Source organism: Ornithorhynchus anatinus, chromosome 2 (genome assembly GCF_004115215.2).
Source record: "Ornithorhynchus anatinus isolate Pmale09 chromosome 2, mOrnAna1.pri.v4, whole genome shotgun sequence".
Lineage (NCBI taxonomy): Eukaryota > Metazoa > Chordata > Mammalia > Monotremata > Ornithorhynchidae > Ornithorhynchus > Ornithorhynchus anatinus.
In genome coordinates this window covers 87,227,764-87,240,033 of record NC_041729.1, presented here as the reverse complement: position 1 = coordinate 87,240,033, position 12,270 = coordinate 87,227,764, and the positions used below count along the sequence as shown (strand labels likewise).

Sequence of the window (12,270 nt, the reverse complement as noted above, 5' to 3'; positions counted from 1 at the left end):
TAGTAAGCACGCTCCATAAAAACGATTGATCAATTTACATACCTGCAGAGTTTTTCGGCCCCAGTACATCATTTCCAAGGAAGCTCTCATCTCGTCCCCCCACCTCCCGCCCGACAGAGCCAAAAATCAATAAAATGATCTATCCAGGATAGTTGGGCTAGTTGAAACCTCTGCAGTGGGGGACCCAGCCCTTTGGCATGTCAAGAGGCTATCAGACTGTATTGATTTCATGAGCACTGGCCAATGCGATTAGTCTAGTCATGACAAGCAGTGAAGAGCGATGGAATACAGTTCTGATCAGCCATACCTAGCTCCTTCTGAATGCTGTCAGGGATTCCTGTAATAGTCTTTCTCCTTTTGACTTTCTTCGGCCGTCTTACCACAGTGTCTGTGTAAATTAGAGACCGCCGAAGGCTGGCCTGGCGATCGAAATTCTCCCCTAATGTAGAGTGGTGGAACAAGCAAAGCAACATTACTGTCAAGCGACGCTGACATCATGCACTTTCTTCCAATAGCTTGTGGAAATGAAAAAAAGGCATTAATCATGATGTTAGCTTAGTCACATGGTGAGAATGTTTGCTGAAGAAGAAAAAAAAAGAAATGCTGTACATCATCACTACAAGGCTTGTACGTTGGGGTGGTTGTTTTTTTTAGGAGGAATCATTTTCTAGTAAAAGGAGTTCCTCCAGCTCCATTTTATAGGATGTCTCTCTTCTATGCCCATTTTGGGAGAAGAGGGCAGGAGCAAAATTCTATCACACACTTAAAATAATGGAATTGGGCAGGAGTTACTGAATTGCCATAAAAAATTTCCCTTGGCCATGTAACTGACCCTTCAAGATCTCCCTCCCACAACCCTCTTCTCTTTCAATTAAGATGGCAGATAATGGGGCTTGGCTAGGAGCGTTTTTGGAATAGGGAACTCCCCTCCCCCAACCCTCACCCCACCACCATATGGACAACACAAAGCCTTGTAATGATGACACACAATACCATAAGGAAGCCCAGCAGCATTGCCATAGTTAAGGCTAAGCAGCTTTGTTCTGAACTCTTTTATTTACATCACAAAAAAATTAAGCCTGCCAGTAATAACTTCGAAAAATTCCTTTACTCAAAAGCTTAATTTTTTGAGCTTAATTATCTTGCCACAATAAAATAGAAAGGTTTGGTTATATCAGACATGCATTCAATGATCTTTCTTCAACCAATATCAATTCTTAAAAAGGAATATTTCACCAAAATTTATGTTTGGTTTTTTTTTTTTTAGAAAAACGGCCAAATGATTTTCCTTGGAAATGACCCTAGCCATAAAAGCATGATTTGTCATCCTTACATAATATTATATAAAAATTAAAGAATACCCCAATTTCAATGAAAGGGACATCCCAAATATTTAAAGTTAGGGTATTGTTTCAATTGTTAAAACAACTGCCAATGCTCTAATCAACACCAGGAATGGTGATACTTTGTGGCACACCACAACAAATTTACTGGAGAATATTCTTGCAGGTACAGTGTTTTATCAATAAATTTAACCTTAATAGACTGTGCGCTCTCTGTAGCAGGGAACATGTGTACCAACTCTGTTGTACTATATTGTCCCAAGCGCTTAGTACAGTGCTCTGCACAGAGTACAAGCACTTCACAAATATGATTGATTGGTTGATTGAAAGCAGGGATATATTAAAAGAGTAATGAGACCTGAAAGCCACGAGATTCTAGGGACACCAAACCAACTTGTATCTAACGCGGAATGGGTCAACATCATGTTAATAGCCCAAAGACAAGCTGGGATCTCATAAAACATGGAGCAGGGAGCCACAGCCATCAGTAAACAACCCCTAAAGTCAAAACCAGAATTTCTTCCAAAACATAGAGATGTAAAGAACTTAAAAGAATGTTAATGGAAAGTTGGATTTCTTCCTTTGCTGTTTTTCCCTTAAAAAAAGAAAAGATTAAACACCACCAATAGTGCCAACAAAATTAAAAGGCAAAAGAAACTAGAACCTGAGGTAATCCTAGATTTTGCACTACAGCTGCATTCCACATCACTGTCGCTTGGCTGAAACTTAGATCTGGCACTATATGAGACAGCACTGATTTCACACCTCATTTTACTAGTATTCCTTGGCACAATGGGTCAAAACAGGAGAAAGAATCAGTGATCACTGTCCCCAGCTAAGAGTATTCTTAGCTAGCTCAAAATTTATTTATAAGTTCATGGTTGTCCCCAACCTAATCCTTCCTCTCTGATATGCATAATTCATTTTCTTCCTACTTCCTTACGCTTTGTTTTATTCTAGTTTGGCTCTCAACTCCATTACCGTTCGACGTATCCCTTCCAGCTGAGAAGGCTTACACTGTGTGCCCTGCAGTTCCTAACCTTTGAATAGCAGTAGAATGCACTGAAAAGGCTTATCTCATATTCCACCACTTAAACACATGCCCACATGCACACACAAAACACACAGCATGTTCTGGAACATACTGAGCCCCATCTGGTTCAAGACCCAGGAGACCCAATCTATTCTTAACCCTGGGCATCTATTTGGCAGCTTGCTGTGCTAATCTAACATCCTGGGCCCTTCAGGCCAGGCATCAGATTTGTGATAATAGATTTAGTTGCAATCTGTCCTACAAGAAAAAAAAAAATCAAACTTCAGGGTCACTGCCACTTGCTCCCTAGACCTATGAAAGGTCACAGAACCATTATTAATGCCCAGAAGCTGCATTTTAAGGTCATTAAAGCCCTCTTTCTATGGCTAGCAATAGCACCGTCACTCAGCTCTCCTAATGAAAACCAGAAAGAAAAAGGAGCCAGGCCCTTGTGACTGACTAAAATGTTTTATTTAAAAAAAAACACAAAAACTTAGGGTCAAATAAAAATAAGCCCATCATATACAATATATAAAATTCTATTTCAGGGCAAGTTGGAATTCTAGGTCTCTAGGGGATAGCAGTAAGATGGAAGAATGAAAGCGTTTCCTATTTAAGAGCTATTGCATAGTGGCTACGATTAATTTTAAAGGGAAGGAAACCATGGCAGATTAATAGGTTACTTCTGCTATATGGACAGTGTATTTACACTTAAATAAATTTTAATGATGAAAAACAAAGAATACTAAGTGTAAAAATCCAAATGAATCAATCTGTGTTTCTACTAATAAAAAATGAAAACGATGTTTGTTCAATTTTTCACTTCTTTGACAGTTCTTATTAACACATAAGAGGAGCACACATTTTAGAAAGCAGAAGTAGAGCTGAAAAGAAGTCCATAATGGATTAAATTATTTGGTTTTATTCCCTTTTAAAAATTGATCAGTAAGGCCAAATCTGAAAACCCTGAATTTATTTATAAAAATACTTACTGCATAATTCCGTGTTTCTTCTGTGGCAACATGTAAATCCTGTTCAAACTTTTTATGGGAGACGATTCTTTGTTTCTATACGACTAATTTTAATTTACTATCCTTACAGTGCAGGTCTCGTAAAAATGCCAGAGACCTGGTCTGCCAGAGGAGCACTGTGCTACCATTTTCTCATCATACATTTATTTCTGGTATATCTGTATTTCATTATCTCTTCTTGACTGAATTTATGTTCCAGAGTGTTAAATTATAAATTGTGATATTAAAGCTAGTAACATTTATAAAAGATTTATTAACTACTAGGCACCATGTGTTAAAGAATAATCAATGGTATTAGCTATGAATAGAACAAATTAAAATTTTATTCAATAGGTATAAGTCTGTAGCCTCTCGCTATATATATACATATATTATATATACACTCATATATACACGTGTATATATGTGTGTGTGTGTATATATATATATATATATACACATTGGCTAGAAATCACATAATGCTAACACGGAATTCCTGGTTTTGTTATTTCTTGGAGATTTTAAAATGTAGTCTTTAACAGTCTTATCAACAATTAATAAAAATACACTAGGATGAAAATTTGTATTATACTTTTCCACAATTTCCAGTGTCTGAGAAAGAGGCATTTAATGAAAGCGAAAAACAAGAGCATTAGGGAACACGCCGAACTGTAAATTCAAACTACTTAGTACAGTGCTCTGCCCATAGTAAGCACTCAATAAATACTATTGAATGAATGAATGAACTAGGGCCGTGGAAATTGGTTTTCAATTTTTGTAGAAAACTCATTCCTGCTTCCTGCCTGATTTTTTCAAGTCCTGTGTTGGTGGGCTCTTCTAATTCCTATGGATAATAGGGAGCATGAATAACCTAAACAAAGTAGTAAAACAAAGCGAGGGCTGGGACCCTGTCTTCCAACTCCACTATATTATAATAAAATTCTCCCAAGCGTTTAGTACAGTGAATGGATACTGAAAGCACACAATAAATAACACTGATTGATGGTCTTTTGATTTCCCCAAACTGGATTACCACTTTTCCCTGCCTCTCCTTCTGTTCCTCCTCCTCCCAACTGGTGGGACATTTTTTTACTTGTCTTTCATCCCAAAAGGTATATATATATATATATATATATAATTCATTAGGTGTAATACTAATAAACAAGTTGAAAGAAGGCAACAAAGATATCTCACGCCAATCTTTCAGAGATTTCCAAAGCCTGATGCATATGGTCTCTACCCTTTTTGAATTGAAACTAATCAGATGGACAGAATCCAGTAACTATGCTTCATTTCCCAAAATAATTTCTAACTTTCACCTGTTTAAGATTACACATGGCTACTAAGGTAGCCTGCCTTCCCTCCGAGGGTGAAAACTCAAAAATCATCAGTTATTTTTATCACCAATTTTCACTGAAGGCAATAGTTCCAACAGCAAGCCTATCGCTCTTTACTATCAGCCTTCACTTATCTTCCCTGAAATTAATCCTCGGTTGTTTTATATATCTTTGAATATTCCTTTCCTTAAGGCCCAGGTTGAGGACCACAAGATGTTATATTGTACCTGTACACATCAGCACTGGATGCAAAACCATTCATTTCCAGAAGGGAAAAATATATCAAAATTACAAAAGGAACTGCATTCCCTGCTTCTGCCCGGACCCACACTCTTGTCTGAAATGCAGAGCATACCAGTTACGTTAATGGGAACTACATCCATCTGGACTGTTTGCGCTTGTTGCCGCATCTTCTCCTCTGGTGTTGGTAGTGGGAGGGGCTTGATCCAATTTGTGTGGGTGTTAATATCGGGGCAATCGCTTGAGGTTGGTGTTCTAGGTCTCCTAACAAGAATAAGCTTTTCTTCTTCAGAAGAGACAGAACCCTAAAATAAAAACAAACCACAATAATGTATAAATATATGCATTTAAGAGGTTTGAAACAATGATCAGATTTTAAGAAGTGGAGGGTATGGAGTGGAGTACAAAAAAAACCCCAACACAAAAATCTCAACTATCCAAAATGGTTTGCTATGCATTAGCCTTACAGATAGTCCCCTAAATTTTCATGCCTATAAAATTACTTAATGGCCTACAAAGTATCAACTCCACCCCAGATTTATCAGAGTCAGATTGTTCAAATGTAATTAAATTTAAGTAAGAACATTGGAACTTTCTATCTGGAGTCAGCCAGCCCAGCAGTCTTCCCCAGACAAAAGACAACAGAAGGCTTGGAGGAGCACATGAAGGTTGGCCTCTTTAATGCCCATCTTAATGTTTAGAGATGTTCCACCTAACAGCTAAATTTCCCATATCTAGCATCCACATCCTAAAAAACAGAGGTCTGTGGGTTGCATTTTCCATTTTAAATAATGGCTTTTACTTGACCACTGCTGGATCTTTTAACAACTTCTGGACCAGTGCAAATATGCCTCGTTACTATGGTACATATAATTATGAATAGATCACTTGTGCTTTTCTGACTACAGCAACAGGTTTTGGAACAAAGAGTGCAAAAAGTATGTATTTAACCACAACTAAGTGATGAATGTTTTACTGTGAATCTCACCGGAAACTGGAAGCACAGCTACGTCATCTAAAAAGCTCACAAACAGAAAACTTGTTCTGGCAGGTAGTGTGTGCAGATAACCCAAATGCAGTATAGTAGTTTTGGGCAATAGCACGGAAAACAAACACATACATTTTGGGATTTAACATGTCAGAAGTGGCAAAACAGTGGTCAGCCACATGCAAGCCCATCAAATTCGTGGGGAGCTTTACAGTCACCTGAAATGGATTTCTATTTTAAAAATTTCACTAATTTACTCACCTACTACACTATGTGTTTGAAAAAGGCAGCACTGCAATTAATTAGAAGGGCTAATTAAATAAAGAAGCATAATCAGTGGAGGTGAGCACCATATAACCATAAAGATAGCACTACAATCAAATACTTCTGGGGGAGGGAAATGTTAAGATTTATTAAATCCAGAACCATTATTTAATGTCCAGTTCTTGCCAGTTGGTCAGGATGAAGTTCATTCTCTTGCGATAAATGAATCTGGGGCAGATCCTTTCCTCCAGTCATATCAATTCACAGGTCAATTATGACCAATGGTTTAGTTCAATTGAAAAATCCAATAATGGGTGGAAAGGGATAGAGAGTCATTCTTTATTGCCATTCTAATTGTTCTAAAGAATATATTTTCTAATTCAAACTGAATATCATTTCTTCAATACATTACTCATATTTCTACTACACTTGTTCTGAAAGGTAGTTCTACTTGTAACAAAAAAAGTAAACAAGGTACATTGATATCGTAGCACACAGACACGGTTGCATTGTTAAAGATTTCAACTGCTACTGTATACTCTTGAGCTCTAAATGTATTACATTCATTCAAGTTTGATGTCAATCTGATGGCACTTTCAAAATATGGGCAAATGATTGGAAATTAGGTAGGAAGCTACCCCTCAGAGGGACACTTGCCTTTTTGGTGTGTTTTGTGGTTTTTGGTTTTTGTTTTTTTTTTTTTTTTAACACCCCCACCCTTCCCCCCTCCCTCAGCACATACACACCACATAAACACAGTCTCAGATAAGCCTAAATTAAAAAAACACCCTCTCCTCCCCGCCTCCAAAAAAACAAAACAATAAACATCAATCAGCACGAGAAATTTGTATGGTTAGGCTTGTTATCCAAATTGAACAAGCTAGTACAGGAAAAAAAAAATTCCAATGAAAATGGCAAGTAACTCTGGAATATAAACATTGGGCATTAGAATATTAAAGAAGCTACTTATATGATTTTTGAAAAGAAAAATAAAAGCATGCTATTGAGCTGACTCTTCGCCACAGAGGTTTCTGACTCTTGTGTGGGTGTCTTGCCAAGGATTTATATGTGCAACACTAGTCTGCCCTTTGTGTGTATTTCAATGCTGGTGATCAGTCCCAGTAACCTACTTTTCCCGGTAGTGTCAGAATTGATCAGTGTCACAATGAAATGGGGCTGTACCCTAGACTTCAGTGGATCATTAGGTAGTGACTGAGGACTTGTCCAAAATGACAAGACAAAGGTACTCCATTTCATAAAGTATCCCCTTCAATTTCCAAAGCAGTGTTTCACAGAAATCTAATTGTTATACATAGTAAATGCTCAATAAATATGACTGAATGAATGAATCTACTAATGCTACAAATTACTAATGGAAAAATAAAAGGCCACATTAACATGACTTTCAGAATGATATTTATCTATTCATCGATCCCTTCCCTACTCTCGCATTCCTCATCCCATGGACCTCCAAGACCATTAGTGTACAGTGAAATTCTCCAACAGTATACAATAACTCAGTTGTGAGGCCAAGACTACTTTAATCAACTAAAATGAAAATTTTTATTACTAAAATTGGCATTGTCCAGTTTAATGGTATATTACTTTAGGTTTTTACTGAAGTCTAAATAACATTACAAGATTTCATAGGTATGGTTTGTACATTCGCAATAATTATAATATTAATATAAGGTATTTGTTAAACACATTCATTCAATAGTATTTATTGAGCACTTACCATATGCAGAGCACTGTACTAATGCCTAGCACTGTACTAACCATTGGGATAGGTACAAAATAATAAGGTCTCACATAGGGCTCAAAGTCTAAGCAGGAAAGAGAACAGATATTCATTCCCCATTCTACAGATGAGGAAACTGAGGCCCAGGGAAGATAAGTGACTTGCCCAACGTCTTATAGCAGGCAGATGGCAGAGCCATGAATAGAACCCAGGTCCTCTGATTCCCAGGCTTGTGATCTTTCCTCTAAGCCATTCTGCATACCAAGGCTGCAATTAAGTTATCTACAATACAGATGTCCAGTAGAAACAGGCTCTTTTTGAAATTCTTCATTCTTCTGCACTACATGTGATATTCGGATTTTATTCCAAGGAGAATGGATCCTATTTCAATTTAAGAGGCAATATTCTGTCTTCTACTCTAGGATGATTGGCAGGAATTTATTCCCTGTTCACAAGCCATATAATATTGAGCTGCATAGCAGTAGCATTTGCAGGATTTTAAACATCCACAAATAATTTTTATTATTTGTGATCTGGGCAGGCTTGGTAGAGGATTATTAACTGATAAATTTCTCTCCACCGCATCTGGTACAGAGTATCCCTAAAGATAGGAGCACTCAAAAAGTATTATTACAATATTTTTACCAAATTTTTTGTCAATGAAACACCTCAACCAGTCCATGTCAGCCGAAAAAGGTAACATTGTTTTCAGTTACCTGAACTGGGCCCTGTGGAGTGTTAAAGAGCAAACAGAAAATAAATTCCCTGTTCAGAAGGGGCTCATAGTCTAATGAGGAAAGATACTACACCTGCCCAACAATATTTGCTAATTCTTACTTCCTTAAAACTGACAACTCTATAGCAGGATGGTCTCTCTATGTTTCCATTTAGCTTTGAGCTGGTTCAAAAAATTACCTCCTATTTCAAAAGACAATAGTTTCTCCTCACCCAACTTCAACTTTAAAATTTTCAAATAAACAGGCTTTACTCCATGGACAAGATGAGATATTTCTACCTTGCCATTTTCTTCAAACTGTTCAGTCATTCTCCAGGAAGCACAACAAAGACTAAGGAGAAGAGGTGAAAAATTATCTGGGAAATGTGGACAGGGAATTGTGTTGAACCAGATTTTTCAAGTCCACAGATCCACTGCTTTTAAATTCACCCTTTGAGTCTACCATCAAAAATCCAAGAAATGCTACTTTAAACCCCCTTACTGACATACACAAGTGAGGACCCTATGATTTCTCAAGTGTCCACTATCTAATTCAATCTATCATCAAATCTTATTGTTTAATGGCTAAAACCTGTCCTTTCCTCTCCATCCAAAACTGCTACTATGCTGATCCAAGCACTTATCCTATCCTATTTTACTGCATCAGTCTTCCTTTCTTACCTTCCTGCCTCCTGTCTTTCCCCACACCAGCCCAATCTTCACTCAGCTGTCCAGATCATTTTTCTAAGAAACTACTCGGTCCATGTCTTCCCACTCCTCAAGAACCTCCAGTGGTTGCCTATGTGCCTCTCTGCTTTGAACAGAAACTCCTTACTTGGCTTTAAAGCAGTCAGCTCGTCCGCTCCGATTTCTCCAGCCCAGGCTGAATACTTTATTCCTCTAGCACCAGCTTGCTCACAGTGCCTCGATCTTGTCTTTCTCTCCATCAATCCCTTTCCCACATCATCTCTCTGATTTAATGTTGGTATTTGTTAAGCGCTTACTATGTGCAGAGCACTGTTCTAAGCGCTGGGGTAGACACAGGGGAATCAGGTTGTCCCACGTGGGGCTCACAGTCTTAATCCCCATTTTACAGATGAGGGAACTGAGGCACAGAGAAGTTAAGTGACTTGCCCACAGTCACACAGCTCACAAGTGGCAGAGCTGGGATTCGAACTCATGAGCCCTGACTCCAAAGCCCGTGCTCTTTCCACTGCGCCACGCTGATTTGAAACTCCCTCCCCATACAACTGATCACCACTCTCCCCACCTTCAAAGCCTTATTCAAATTAAATCTCTTCTAAGAGGCCTTCTCCAATTAAGTCCTCTTTTCCCCGACACCCTCTCCCTTCTGCATCATCTCCATATGCACTCGGATCTGTACTCTTTGAGCACTTGATATTCACCCCAACTTCAGCATTTATGTACATAGTAACTTATTTATAAAAATGTCTATCTCCCCTTCTAACCTGGAAGCTTGTTTAAAGTGCAGTGAACATGTCTACCAACTGTGTTGTATGTTACCTTCCCAAGTGCTTTGCACACAGTAAGCACTTAATAAACACCACTGAAAATGATAAGGGCATCTCACACATTAGCTTCCAAAGTGCTTCGTTCCTCTCTCCTACTACAAGAGGAAGTCTCCCTTTTCTTGATATCTTGGAAACAAAATCACAACTTCGAAACATAAGAAAATAAGGGAACTGTGGTTTTTGTTTTGTTTCGTTTAGGTTTTTTGTTTTATTTAATGGTATTTGCTAAGCACTTATTAGGTGCCAGACACTGTACTAGGTATTGGAGAAGATACAAAATAATCAGGTTAGATACAGTCCATGTCCCACATGGTGCTCCCAGCTTTAAACCCCATTTTACAGATGAGGAAACCAAGGCACAGAAAACTAAGTGATTAGCCCAAGGTCACACAGCAGACAAATGGCAAAGCCGGGATTAGAACCCGGCCCTTCTGATTCCCAGCCCGTGCTCTTTCCACTAAGCCATGCTGCTTCTTCTACTAGGCCACAATGCTATTCTTCCCCATACCATATTTTCTGCAACATCTGTGTGAATACATAAAGACTACATCCATGGATCCACCAAATGATGCTTTGCATTTATTGGCCTGATGATACAAAGATTCACCTACTAATGCAATGAGTATGTGTTTCAATGAAATCATAATGCTGAGAACGAAAAGTCTGAGTATTCTGTTGACTTTCAATTAGTAGTATTAAATAACCACCCCTCTTGAAATCTTAAGACCACTTTGGATTTCAATTAAGTATCCCATAAAATCAAAAGTGCTCAAACCCTGAACTTTTAGCCACTTCTTGCCTCCGCCCACTCCTATGCTCCTCCATGACCTTCATCTTTCGATTCCATTTTTTTCCGTTTCTGGGCTCCTGTCTACAGCAATGTGGCATCTGTTAAAATCTGGGGGCTGTGTTGGTGCTTATGGATACTCAATGTAGATGGATCACCAACAATTTCATTGGCCCTACTGTGAGTCAACCCAACAAAATACTTGGAATGCAGAGAAGAGGGGAAAAAAAAAAAACCAGTCCTAACAGCAACATAATAGAATTAGACAGCCAGATTAGTAGCTTTGCTTTTTTGTAATAGTTTATGAATGAAAGAGGGTGGATAAACTAAATTTCCATAAATAACATCAAGCTGCATATGTGACAGACAGCTGGATGGAGGAGAGGTACCTGAATACTCCATGGGACCATGTATCTGCAGACGTTAATACAACACTGAGAGATGGAGCCCAACAGACTAGACTGTTGAGTGAGACCGAGAGAGAGAGGAGACAAAGAAAGAATGAAGAGCAAAAAGTGAACAGGAAAATGCACACAATACACATCTACAAAGACAAACACGTAAAATAAACATTTTAAAGTCTGGGGTATTCAGAGTTGTCATTAGCAACTGCACTGATATCGCACATCTTCTATATGGGGAACACTATGTTAGACACTTGGAAAATCTGAGAGATAATCTCGATCTTCACCGAGTGGAAAAAAGCAATAAACCCCAAATTTTACCATTAGTAGATTGAAGTGAAACTGTAGGAAATGGCCGGCTGGGTCAGAACAATGGTGCATCCAGCTCAAAACATTCTTGTTTTGAAAATGATACCCAAAAAGACCTGTGGAACAGTGTGAAAGCTGCCATTCTGGTTATTCATCCTTGGGATTAAGACTATACCTTCTAAAATTACTAATTTATCTCCAACAATTCATGATGTCTCAATCCGTCTTGAATCTAATGACAGCTTTGCCCACACAACCTCCACTTACAAATTCAATATGATTTACCTCCTGCTCCCTCCACCCTAGACTGTATGCTCATTGTGGGCAGGGAACATGCTTATCAACTCCACTATACCGTACTCTCCCAACCACTTAGTACAGTGTTCTACACATAGTAAGTGCTCAATAAATATGATTAATTGTGATGAAATTATATGCCTCTTGGTTCACCTTGAATCTCTGATCTCCAAATAGATACGCCCTGCTTTTGATATAGGGGTAGTCGATGAATTCATTAATAACATGTTCAGTTTTACAAATATTTCATAATTTTGTAAACTTCAGTCA

General features: G+C 38.3%; 1 protein-coding gene across 4 annotated transcripts in view; it reads right to left on the bottom strand.

The window, feature by feature from the left end:
* Window positions 1-12,270, bottom strand: part of NHSL1 (NHS like 1) — a 158,685-nt gene that overhangs the window by 24,071 nt on the left and 122,344 nt on the right. For 3 of the 4 annotated variants that reach the window (XM_029051760.2, XM_029051786.2, XM_029051773.2), the window contains exons 4-5: window positions 5,079-5,268; window positions 308-439 (exon numbers count right to left, since the gene is read on the bottom strand). In XM_029051760.2, the coding sequence (XP_028907593.1) occupies window positions 308-439; window positions 5,079-5,268 (322 nt within the window). The remainder of the gene's footprint in view (window positions 1-307; window positions 440-5,078; window positions 5,269-12,270) is intronic. The other variant, XM_029051762.2, reaches the window with a different exon arrangement.